At 42.0% G+C, this 12823-nt stretch overlaps 2 protein-coding genes across 2 annotated transcripts; one reads left to right on the top strand and one right to left on the bottom strand.

Annotated features, from left to right (window-relative positions):
• Nucleotides 1–3838: 3838 nt before the first annotated feature.
• LOC124042642 (zinc finger protein 25-like) lies at nucleotides 3839–6837 on the bottom strand. Its single transcript, XM_046360718.1, has 2 exons — nucleotides 6430–6837; nucleotides 3839–5725 (listed from the first exon to the last, which is right to left on the bottom strand). The coding sequence occupies exons 1-2, from the start codon at nucleotides 6614–6616 to the stop codon at nucleotides 4143–4145; spliced, it is 1770 nt and encodes a 589-aa protein (XP_046216674.1). The 5' UTR covers nucleotides 6617–6837; the 3' UTR covers nucleotides 3839–4142.
• A 1368-nt stretch (nucleotides 6838–8205) lies between these two features.
• LOC124043070 (gastrula zinc finger protein xLCGF3.1-like) lies at nucleotides 8206–9786 on the top strand. The gene is made up of 2 exons (XM_046361243.1): nucleotides 8206–8587; nucleotides 9725–9786. The coding sequence occupies exons 1-2, from the start codon at nucleotides 8206–8208 to the stop codon at nucleotides 9784–9786; spliced, it is 444 nt and encodes a 147-aa protein (XP_046217199.1).
• The last annotated feature ends 3037 nt before the right edge of the window (nucleotides 9787–12823 follow it).

Genomic DNA, 12823 nt, shown 5'->3' with positions numbered 1-12823 from the left:
TGTTTTCCTAGCTTGTTACATGACTTTGGGGGAGGGGGGGGACACAGTTTTCACTGGGAAACAACCTTTGACGAATTATGTTCAATGTTCACCAGTGAGTCTGCTATTGAATGTTGATATTTCCATGTCTCTATTTGTCTTTGGTTTGAATGTGTTATTTTAGTAACCAGTGTGTTTTGCATGGCTTCAGTGATGTTCATGTCAATTAAAGTGTTCCAGTACATTACAGTAGGCTACAATATAGTACAGAACAAGTTAACTGTATTAGTCCTCTCCGGGGAACATTCAGTTCGGCAGGACTGGTTCTATGGTATAAATACAACATTTAATATTATTAAGCAAGGACGATACTGACTAATGTTTACAGAGGGCCATTTCCTGCAGAACAGATGTGTTCTAAAAAATGTGTTGTATCTGAACATGCGCAATGTAAACTTAAGAGTTGTGGTGCCCTTTGGTGAAAATAACACCTCTGCCTGCCAGCTTCATCAATAGTCCATTTTTAATACCTATATTTTTAATAAGACAAAATACAGAAATCTCAACTGAATGAACTCCAACCCACCTGCTCAGTGACTTTGGCGCCATCTTCTGGATAAAACAAGGACAGACACAGTATATTGAGTTTTCTTTTGTAAATGTAATACCGATCAAATTCACTAGGGGGACATCCACTATCCTTGGATTGTCTCAGCACCATATATATTTTACCTTTATTTAACTACATTACATTTACATTTACAGGCAAGTCAGTTAAAGAACAAACTCTTATTTACAATGAAAGTCTAGGAACAGTGGAGGTTAACTGCCTTGTTCAGGGGCAGAACGACAGATTTTTACCTTGTCAGCTCTGGGATTCGATAAAAGGAACGGAGCAGTATGATCTAGAACAGAGGTTCCCAAATAAATAAATATAAATATATATTTAAAAGAAATGTGGAGAACTGCAGGAAATAAACGTTCAGCCCTGCAAAGTTCTCTCTGCAAACAAGAGGGAAACAAGAGGGACGTGAACAGTTTGTTGTGAACATGAAGCTCGTAGCCCATAGAAACAACGAGGTGGATGTGGGATATTCCCCAACGGTGGAAGGAGAGTAAAACAGTTTGGGGATCTCTGAAACCCCGACCCGGAAAATATTGTTTTCCACATAAGGACGACGTCTAGTCTGACAAATGTGTTGGTTTGTAAATAGGGCTTTCCCTCTTGTTACTGAGGAAAAGGACACCAGGTTTGTAATAGGGCTTTCCATCTTGTTACTGAAGACAAACACACCAGGTTTGTAATAGGGCTTTCCCTCTTGTTACTGAAGAAAATGACACCAGGTTTGTAATAGGGCTTTCCATCTTGTTACTGAAGAAAATGACACCAGGTTTGTAAATAGGGCTTTCCCTCTTGTTACTGAGGAAAAGGACACCAGGTTTGTAAATAGGGCTTTCCATCTTGTTACTGAGGAAAAGGACACCAGGTTTGTTTTAGGGCTTTCCCTCTTGTTACAGAAGAAAAGGACACCAGGTTTGTAATAGGGCTTTCCCTCTTGTTACTGAAGAAAAGGACACCAGGTTTGTAATAGGGCTTTCCATCTTGTTACTGAAGAAAAGGACACCAGGTTTGTAATAGGGCTTTCCCTCTTGTTACTGAAGACAAACACACCAGGTTTGTAATAGGGCTTTCCATCTTGTTACTGAAGAAAATGACACCAGGTTTGTAATAGGGCTTTCCATCTTGTTACTGAAAGAAAATGACACCAGGTTTGTAATAGGGCTTTCCCTCTTGTTACTGAAGAAAAGGACACCAGGTTTGTAATAGGGCTTTCCCTCTTGTTACTGACAAAAGACTGAAGAAAAGGACATTTGTAACAGGGCTTTGCAAATTAACTGAAGAAAAGGACAAGGTTTGTAATAGGGCTTTCCCTCTTGTTACTGAAGAAAATGACACCAGGTTTTAGTCTACACCAGGTTTTTTCCCTCTTGTTACTGAAGAAAATGAAACCAGGTTTGTAAACATTTGTAATAGGGCTTTCCACCTTGTTACTGAAGAAAATGACACCAGGTTTGTTTTAGGGCTTTCCATCTTGTTACTGAAGAAAATGACACCAGGTTTGTAATAGGGCTTTCCATCTTTTTACTGAAGAAAATGACACCAAGTTTGGCACATTGAACAAAAAGACCATTCTGGAACATGACATTGCAAATTAACAAGCAACAATAAGAGAAATAGATAAATACATATATTAGTCTAGTTTTTGGTCACGTTAAACATTAAAGTTAAACATGTTTTCACAGTGTTAAAATTCCAGTAAATCATATTAGCTTTGGACCAATGAGTTTCCAAACCCCTCCTGGATGTGACCTTCACAACAGCTGTGGAAACATTCCCAAACCCCTCCTGGATGTGACCTTCACAACAGCTGTGGAAACATTCCCAAACCCCTCCTGGATGTGACCTTCACAACAGCTGTGGAAACATTCCCAAACCCCTCCTGGATGTGACCTTCACAAAAGCTGTGGAAACATTTTCAAGCTGATACACCCATTAAAAACATTTACATATAAAGTACCAGTCAAACGTTCAGACACACCTACTCATTCAAGGGGGTTGTCTTTATTTGTAGTATTTTTTTAAATTGTAGAGTAGTAGTGAAGACATCAGAACTATGAAATAACACATGGAGTAGACAAAAAAAGTGTTAAAACAAATCAAAATATATTATATGAGATTCTTCAAAGTAGCCACATTTTGCCTTGATGACAGCCGTGCACACCATTGGGATTCTCTCAACCAGAATTCAAGGCACACTTAACCAGCATGGCTACCACAGCATTCTGCAGCGATACGCCATCCCATCTGGCTTGCGCTTAGTGGGACTATCATTTGTTTTTCAACAGGACAATGAGCCAACACACCTCAAGGCTGTGTAAGGGCTATTTGACCAAGAAGGAGAGTGATGGAGTGCTGCATCAGATGACCTGGCCTCCACAATCACCCGATCTCAATCCAGTTGAGATGGTTTGGGATGAGTTGGACCGCAGAGTGAAGGAAAAGCAGCCAACAAGTGCTCAGCATATGTGGGAACTCCTTCAAGACTTTTGGAAAAGCATTCCAGGTGAAGCTGGTTGAGAGAATGCCAAGAGTGTGCAAAGCTGTCATCAAGGCAAAGGGTGGCTACTTTGAAAAATCTCAAATATAAAATATATTTTGATTTGTTTAACACTTTTTTGGTTACTACATGATTCCATATGTGTTATTTCATAGTTTTGATGTCTCCACTGTTATTCTACAATGTAGAAAATTGTTCAAATAAAGAAAAACCCTGGAATGAGTAGGTGTAAAACCTGGAACGAGTAGGTGTCCAGATTTCTCGTACGATTCATACTGTATGTATGTATACTGTCTTTCAAAGGTTTGGGGTCACTTAGAAATGTCATTGTTTTTGAAACAAAAAATCAAGTGTTTTGCCCATTAAAATAACATCAAATTGATCAGAAATACAGTGTAGACATTGTTAATGTTGTAAGTGAATATTGTAGCTGGAAACGGCTGATTTTTAATGGAATATCTACATAGGCGTACAGAGGACCGTTATCAGCAACCATCACTCCTGTGTTCCAATGGCACGTTGTGTTAGCTAATCCAAGTCTATCATTTTAAAAAGCTAGTTGATCTTTAGAAAACCCTTTTGCAATTATGTTAGCACAACTGTTGTGATGATTAAAGAAGCAATAAAACTGTCCTTCTTTAGACTAGTTGAGTATCTGGAGCATCAGCATTTGTGGGTTCAATTACAGGCTCAAAATGGCCAGAAACAAAGGCCTTTCTTCTGAAACTCGTCAGTCTATTCTTGTTCTGAGAAATGAAGACTATTCCATGCGAGAAATTGCCAAGAAACTGAAGAATTTCTAAGTGACCCCAAACTTTTAAAAGGTAGTATGTATGTGTATATATATATATATATATCCGTTGTGTCAGATGAGTTGCACATCTAATGTTGAACCTTGATCAAGGTGTTACGAGTATACCATATATTCCTTCATAGATTCTATGTCCTAACGGTTGTTCTACATCTGCCACCAAAAAGACACTATAAAGCCACAATGGTGTAATGATGTTCTTCTGGTTCGTCACCTTCTGACAGACTGGTCATTTAAAGGACACCGTCGTAATGGTGAATCGTGTTCAAGTGATATTTAAGACTAGCAAAACCTGTAAAGCATCTACCACACAGTTTACAGCGATAGGGTTTCTCTCCGGTGTGAATCCGCTGGTGAACTTTCAGGTTGCCTTGGGTGCTGAAGCCCCGTCCACACACAGTGCACGTGAAAGGTCTCTCCCCTGTGTGAACCAGCTTATGTCTGGCCAGATGGTAAGTGTCTTTAAAACATTTGCCACACTCTATGCAACCATGTGGCTTCTCCTCCGTGTGAGTTGACTGGTGCTGTTCAAGGTCTTCCCTCTGGTCGAAGCTTTTCCCACAGTCCTTACACAGGTAGGATTTCTCCCCTGTGTGGAACAGCGTGTGTTTGGTCAGGTATTGCTTGGTAGGGAAACCTTTGTCACATTCTTTGCATTGGAATAGTTTCTCTCCAGTGTGAATCCTCAAGTGCACCTTCATATATCCCTTAGATCGGAAGCATTTACCACATTCTCTGCATTTGAACGGTCTCTCGCCTGTGTGAGTGCGCATGTGTAGTTTCAGATTATGATTGTAAGGGAAACACTTGCCACAAACATGACAAATAGGTTTGGCTGCAGGTTGAAGTTGAGGGGTAGGCATTCCTTTAGTGAAGGTTTGCCGGTGAGCAGTAGGCCTAGGTTTTGGTTCAGTGAGGGTTTGAGGGTGAGCACTGGGCCAAGGTTTTGGTTCAGTGAGGGCTTGAGGGTGAGCACTGTGCCAAGTGAGGGTTTGAGGGTGAGCACCGGGCCAAGGTTTTGGTTCAGTGAGGGCATGAGGGTGAGCACTGTGCCAAGGTTTTGGGTCAGTGAGGGTTTGAGGGTGAGCACCGGGCCAAGGTTTTGGTTCAGTGAGGGTTTGAGGGTGAGCATTGTGCCAAGGTTTTGATTCAGTGTGGGTTTGAGAGTGAGGAGTAGTTCTCTCTTTAGTGTGGGTTTGCACGTGGACTGTCAGATTTTCTTTTGAGTCCAAGACTCCTTCACACACACCACAACGGTATTGTTTAGCATGCTTTGTGTGTGTTCTTTGCACATGGTTAACTAAAAAACCCATACGAACAAAAGTCCTCCCACACAGCTTGCAGCAATAAGGAGAAGCATCTTCAACAACGCTTGTTCCTTTCTTCGCCCGTTTTCTTTGTGATTTCCGTGGCTTGGACCCCGGCGGTAGCTCCATGCTCTCCCCATCGGTTTCCCTCCCACTGTTTTCACTCTGAGCTGCAGGACTGGATGGTTCTGATACTATGTAGTCTATATAGTCTTCATCACTGGGCTCTGTCTGTATCCCTCCAGTTGTGTTATTGAATGGCAAACCTCCGTCTCTACTCCCCACAGTGTGGGATGCATGACGTGTGTTCACACCCTCACAGTCACTCACAACACAGACAGTAATGAAGTCTTTGGTATCAGACTCTTGAAGCAGCTCTTCCTCCTGTTCATCTTTAATCTGTGTAGGCTCTGGGACCTGCTGCCCCATACGGGGACACACTTGTTCACAGTGCTGCTGCTCAGGGGGAACCTCCTCTTTAGAGACTGTGAAGGTGAGCTGTTGGGGGTCTAAATTAGAACAAAGAAGATAAATACAAAAGTTAAGTAGTTGTTATCATTAAATATATAGTTAGACGTTTGTAATCTAAAATTATACCCATAGTTCTCATAAGCACGAGCAGATGCGGTTTATATAGCTTGCTACATGTTTAGCAAACTAGCTAGCTACTTTAAGGTGGGATACATTCATCAAGTTGTGCTAGCATAGTTAGCATGGCTAGCATATTTACCATGGCTAGCATAGTTACCATGGCTAGCATAGTTAGCATGGCTAGCATAGTTAGCATGGCTAGCATAGTTAGCATGGCTAGCATAGTTAGCATGGCTAGTATAGTTAGTATGGCTAGCATAGTTAGCATGGCTAGCATAGTTAGCAAAGCTAGCATGGCTAGCATAGTTAGCATGGCTAGCATAGTTAGCATGGCTAGCATAGTTAGCATGGCTAGCATAGTTAGCATGGCTAGCATAGTTAGCATGGCTAGCATAGTTAGCATGGCTAGCATAGTTACCATGGCTAGCATAGTTAGCATGGCTAGCATAGTTAGCATGGCTAGCATAGCTAGCTAACGTTAGGTAGATAGTAAATTAGCTATCTAGCCAAGTTGTGACTGGTGAGTGGATGTGAATCGGTTGTCGATAATACGAAGGGAGAGAGGCAGGCCATCATTATCTCATTCCTTATCAGATTGATATAGCTAGCTAGGGCAACATACCTTTTGTATGTAAGTGTAAATGTGGTTTGAAATCCAGCATCAGCCGTAACCGTTCGTTGTCCTCCTTGTAACGGGAGATTTCGTCCTGATAGTCTGTTATCGTTCTCTCTACTGCCGATGTTATCTCCCTCGCCGCCGCAGTCAGCCGTTCACTGAGATACGCGTTGAACAACTCCAGTTTAGACATTTTGAGATTTTATTTATTTTTTAATTAAAACGTTATGACATTCGATAGCTTTAAATTGTTCTTCTGCTCAATGTGCTGTGATTTTATTCCCTTGTTGTGACCATTGATGTATATAAAATAACTGTAGACCGCATTTCCAAGATGGACGACCAGCATCTTCCACTTCCGCTACTCGTTTGCGTAATCTCCTACGTAATCACGTTTCACAGTGGCCACGTCCCTCAACTGGGTTAAGAACTCAGAATCTGCCTTTGGCTTCCAGTCAAATTAGACTAAAATTTGACGTGTTAAAGTCTTGCTCATACTCTTATTAAATTAAATACCATGACTGTCTTCTCTTTAGCTGGGAATGTTGTTTAAAATGTCAGACACAACATACTTCAGATGTCGCTATCAATTTAAAGCCTACCCCTTAAAAATATAAATGTTCATGTACAGGTTGTGCTATCAGTGTGCTAACACTCATTCAGACAGGCTGGTAGAATAGCTAGCATTCACCGGTTGAAGTTCAAATCAAATCCAACTTTATTTGTCACAATTGCCAAATACAACAAGTGTAGACCTTACAGTGAAAAGCTTATTTGCAATCCATTAGTCCTGAGGCCATTGGAGTAACCTTTGAGCATAATGGAGTTGACTGGTGACTATAACATGACTATAAACTCACCATGTCTAGTTTATTAGGTACACCACCCCGTTCACGAAAATGGATCGCTCCTACAGACAGTGAGTCATGTTGCCATGGCTGGCTGGCAGCTCCTTTTCCATTGAACTTTAGAATGGGGAAAACGAGTGACCTAAAGCGACTTTGAGCGTGGTATGATCGTCGGTGCCAGGCTTTGAGCGTGGTATGATCGGTGCCAGGCTTTGAGCGTGGTATGATCGTCGGTGCCAGGCTTTGAGCGTGGTATGATCGTCAGTGCCAGGCTTTGAGCGTGGTATGATCGGTGCCAGGCTTTGAGCGTGGTATGATCGGTGCCAGGCTTTGACCGTGGTATGATCGTCGGTGCCAGGCTTTGAGCGTGGTATGATCGTCGATGCCAGGCTTTGAGCGTGGTATGATCGGTGCCAGGCTTTGAGCGTGGTATGATCGGTGCCAGGCTTTGAGCGTGGTATGATCGGTGCCAGGCTTTGACCGTGGTATGATCGTCGGTGCCAGGCTTTGAGCGTGGTATGATCGGTGCCAGGCTTTGAGCGTGGTATGATCGGTGCCAGGCTTTGAGCGTGGTATGATCGTCAGTGCCAGGCAATCACAATCATAATCTGAAACTACACATGCGCACTTGTAACAGTATAACTTTAGACCGTCCCCTCGCCCATACCCGGGCGCGAACCAGGGACCCTCTGCACACATCAACAACAGTCACCCACGAAGCATCGTTACCCATCGCTCCACAAAAGCCGCGGCCCTTGCAGAGCAAGGGGAACCACTACTTCAAGGTCTCAGAGCAAGTGGCGTCACTGATTGAAACGCTATTTAGCGCGCACCACTAACTAAGCTAGCCGTTTCACATCCGTTACACACTCACACAGGCGAGAGACCGTTCAAATGCAGAGAATGTGGTAAATGCTTCCGATCTAAGGGATATATGAAGGTGCACTTGAGGATTCACACTGGAGAGAAACTATTCCAATGCAAAGAATGTGACAAAGGTTTCCCTACCAAGCAATACCTGACCAAACACACGCTGTTCCACACAGGGGAGAAATCCTACCCGTGTAAGGACTGTGGGAAAGGCTTCGACCAGAGGGAAGACCTTGAACAGCACCAGTCAACTCACACGGAGGAGAAGCCACATGGTTGCATAGAGTGTGGCAAATGTTTTAAAGACACTTACCATCTGGCCAGACATAAGCTGGTTCACACAGGGGAGAGACCTTTCACGTGCACTGTGTGTGGACGGGGCTTCAGCACCCAAGGCAACCTGAAAGTTCACCAGCGGATTCACACCGGAGAGAAACCCTATCGCTGTAAACTGTGTGGTAGATGCTTTACAGGTTTTGCTAGTCTTAAATATCACTTGAACACGATTCACCATTACGACGGTGTCCTTTAAATGACCAGTCTGTCAGAAGGTGACGAACCAGAAGAACATCATTACACCATTGTGGCTTTATAGTGTCTTTTTGGTGGCAGATGTAGAACAACCGTTAGGACATAGAATCTATGAAGGAATATATGGTATACTCGTAACACCTTGATCAAGGTTCAACATTAGATGTGCAACTCATCTGACACAACGGATATATATATATATATATATATATATATATATACACATACATACTACCTTTTAAAAGTTTGGGGTCACTTAGAAATTTCCTTGTTTTTTAAACAAAATCACTCATTTTTTTTGTCCATTAAAATAACATCAAATTGATCAGAAATACAGTGTAGACATTGTTAATGTTGTAAATGAAAATGTAGCTGGAAACGGCTGATAGTAATTTAGTAATTTACAAAATTAACGATGTCTACACTGTATTTCTGATCAATTTGATGTTATTTTAATGGGCAAAACATTTGATTTTGTTTCAAAAACAATGACATTTCTAAGTGACCCCAAACTTTTGAAAGACAGTATACATACATACAGTATGAACCGTACGAGAAATCTGGACACCTACTCGTTCCAGGGTTTTACACCTACTCATTCCAGGTTTTACACCTACTCATTCCAGGGTTTTTCTTTATTTGAACTATTTTCTACATTGTAGAATAATAGTGAAGACATCAAAACTATGAAATAACACATATGGAATCATGTAGTAACCAAAAAAGTGTTAAACAAATCAAAATATATTTTATATTTGAGATTCTTCAAAAGTAGCCACCCTTTGCCTTGATGACAGCTTTGCACACTCTTGGCATTCTCTCAACCAGCTTCATGAGGTAGTCACCTGGAATGCAATTCAATTAACAGGTGTGCCTTGTTAAAAGTTAATTTGTGGCGTTTGTTTCCTTCTTAAATGCGTTTGAGTGCGAGTAAAATGATCAGAGTGGGGTGTTCTCTCATTTGTGTCTAGAAGTAGCTAGCAAGAAAGCCAACGTTAGCCAGTTAGCTTGGGTGCTAGAACTCTTGGATCAACCCTATTCCTCGGCCATAGTGTCCTCGGCCATAGTGTCCTCGGCCATAGTTTCCTCGGCCATAGTGTCCAGTGTGCCATAGTGTCCAGTGTGCCATAGTGTCCAGTGTGTCATAGTGTCCTCGGCCATAGTGTCCTGTGCCATAGTGTCCAGTGTGTCATAGTGTCCAGTGTGTCATAGTGTCCAGTGTGTCATAGTGTCCTCGGCCATAGTGTCCTCGGCCATAGTGTCCAGTGTGTCATAGTGTCCAGTGTGTCATAGTGTCCAGTGTGTCATAGTGTCCAGTGTGTCATAGTGTCCAGTGTGCATAGTGTCCAGTGTGTCATAGTGTCCAGTGTGTCATAGTGTCCAGTGTGTCATAGTGTCCAGTGTGTCATAGTGTCCTCGGCCATAGTGTCCAGTGTGTCATAGTGTCCTCGGCCATAGTGTCCAGTGTGCCATAGTGTCCAGTGTGTCATAGTGTCCAGTGTGTCATAGTGTCCACTGTGTCTTAGTGTCCAGTGTGCCATAGTGTCCAGTGTGCCATAGTGTCCAGTGTGTCATAGTGTCCAGTGTGTCATAGTGTCCTCAGCCATAGTGTCCAGTGTGTCATAGTGTCCTCAGCCATAGTGTCCAGTGTGTGCTCTGAATTTACAAAGGGACAATCTGACAACACTCTGAATTGATGAATGACCACAGCGAACTCTGGCATCTCCACATTGACTTTACGAACACACCCCCGGGGCATCATTTGATAGAACGTTTCCAAAATGGAAATGATTGTGTGTTGGTCCGGACCATGCGATTCACAACCCATCTATCTACCTACCTACCTACCTACCTACCTACCTACCTACCTACCTACCTACCTACCTACCTACCTACCTACCTACCTCATCCCCATACTGTATTTATTTATCTTGCTTCTTTGCACCTCAGTATCTCTACTTGCACATTCATCTTCTGCACATCTATCACTCCAGTGTTTTAATTGCTATTTTGTAATTACTTTGCCATCATGGCCTATTTATTGCCTTAACTCCCTTATCTTACCTCATTTGCACTCACTGTATATATACTTTTTGTTTTCTTTTGTTCTACTGTATTATTGACTGTGTTTGTTTACTCCATGCGTAACTCTGTGTTGTTGTTTCTGTCGCACTGCTTTGCTTTATCTTGGCCAGGTCGCAGTTGTAAATGAGAACTTGTTCTCAACTGGCCTACCTGGTTAAATAAAGGTGTTCTCAACTAGCCTACCTGGTTAAATAAAGGTGTTCTCAACTGGCCTACCTGGTTAAATAAAGGTGTTCTCAACTAGCCTACCTGGTTAAATAAAGGTGTTCTCAACTAGCCTACCTGGTTAAATAAAGGTGTTCTCAACTAGCCTACCTGGTTAAATAAAGGTGTTCTCAACTAGCCTACCTGGTTAAATAAAGGTGAAATAAAATTACATTTAAAAAACAACACTGTTTCACAACTCCCTCCCAACTCTTCTCATCTATTGAATATACATGTATTTTAGGCAACAGTCATATACAACAAAATACACAATGTGGACCCAGAGGATATTACCTGAAAGTATGAATTAAAACGCTTATTTCCAAAGTGGTCCTCGATAGTAAAAACAATAACAAATATAATGATTAAAAAGACAAGACAAAATTACACATAACCATCAACACATTCATTTATATTGACGTCCTAAAAAGCGGCACTATTCACTGCACGTCTCCCTAACCTTAAAAATCAACCATATTAATTTCACATTAAAACAATCTATTAATTGCACGTCATACCACTCCTTCAAAACAACGCCCCTGACCAGCAGTAGGGGGCACAAGAGGCAGTGGAGTGGTTTCTGTTAGACAACCTTGTTCAAATGAAAGAACTTTGCCTGCTTTTTAAAGCTATTTGTACCTTTATATAGTCCAGACCTTTACCAATGGTCCTTCCCTAGTACTCATCATTACTCCAGGTCTTACTAATGACCATTGTGAGTGTACCAGTCTGAGTTTGAGCTTCTAAAACCATTTATATTCATTATTTTTTTTCTATGCTTGTAAACAACTTTTAAGCATTTACAAAACGTATAATTGATCAAATAAAACTCACGTAGTCAAATATGCCATTAATCTTAAAAAAAAAAAATAATTGTCGACCAAATTCGACATTCTCTCATTACTAAACCTCCATATAAAAAGTCCTTGCTTGAAACAACGAAAAGACGCCACCTGCTGGAGGGAGATATATTCTCCGCCGTGTTGGGCCTCCGTCTCCGGTAATATCTCTGTGTGGCTGTCTGACGCAGTTCAGACATTTTGGGTAGATTATTCAACCACACCGGGCCAAAGACGAAGAAAAAAAAAAAAAAAAAAAAAAACCCACGTCGCGTGTCCTCTGAAAGAACGGGGGTTTAAGTTAGTTTGTCCATTTATCTTGACATGGCATGCAAAGGGTTAGTTTTGGTGGTTGTGACGGCTGAAGAGAAAACGCAGATCAATAGCTAACACCTTCCCACAAAAATTAGCGCGTGAAAGATATTTATTACTCCGTTTATTGGTGTCGGGTAAATAAAATCAAGTTTGGTTCTCTCGACGGGAATCCTTAACATCATGATGATATTGGAAGGAAATGTTCATGTAAAATGACAGGATACAGCAGTTAAATCTGTTCTGATATTAAATAGCAAACCAGTCGGAAATGTAAAATGGTTAGATGTCTCTCAGCTGGCTGGCTAACCGCAGCACATACAGGCCTCAATTACTCCAAGTAACAAACATATATGATGTAGCTAACTAGTTAATCCACTAACTAGTTAGTGTATGCAGACTAGATAGCTCATGTTAGCTAGTCAGCTAAAAAAATACTGCCGTCACGATGAGTATCGACAAAGGCAGTAAACAAGGCCCCGGGCCAGTTCAATGGCAGTAAACGAGGCCCCGGGCCAGTTCAATGGCAGTAAACGAGGCCCCGGGCCAGTTCAATGGCAGTAAACGAGGCCCCGGGCCAGTTCAATGGCACTAAACGAGGCCCCGGGCCAGTTCAATGGCAGTAAACGAGGCCCCGGGCCAGTTCAATGGCAGTAAACGAGGCCCCGGGCCAGTTCAATGGCAGTAAACGAGGCCCCGGGTCAGTTCAAT

Source organism: Oncorhynchus gorbuscha, linkage group LG09, assembly GCF_021184085.1.
Source record: "Oncorhynchus gorbuscha isolate QuinsamMale2020 ecotype Even-year linkage group LG09, OgorEven_v1.0, whole genome shotgun sequence".
NCBI classification, from domain to species: domain Eukaryota; kingdom Metazoa; phylum Chordata; class Actinopteri; order Salmoniformes; family Salmonidae; genus Oncorhynchus; species Oncorhynchus gorbuscha.
The sequence above is the reverse complement of the archived record's forward strand: the minus strand, read 5'-3'. Positions and strand labels throughout refer to the sequence as shown.

What these genes read in the sequence shown, in the direction of transcription:
- LOC124043070 (XM_046361243.1), top strand. Translation starts at nt 8,206, where the DNA reads ATGAAGGTGCACTTGAGGATTCACACTGGAGAGAAACTATTCCAATGC. An exon ending in CGGAGAGAAACCCTATCGCT is followed by an intron (nt 8,588 to 9,724) that starts GTAAACTGTGTG and finishes CCTCGGCCATAG; the next exon opens with TGTCCTCGGCCATAGTGTCC.
- LOC124042642 (XM_046360718.1), bottom strand. Translation starts at nt 6,616, where the DNA reads ATGTCTAAACTGGAGTTGTTCAACGCGTATCTCAGTGAACGGCTGACT. An exon ending in TTTACACTTACATACAAAAG is followed by an intron (nt 5,726 to 6,429) that starts GTATGTTGCCCT and finishes GTTCTAATTTAG; the next exon opens with ACCCCCAACAGCTCACCTTC.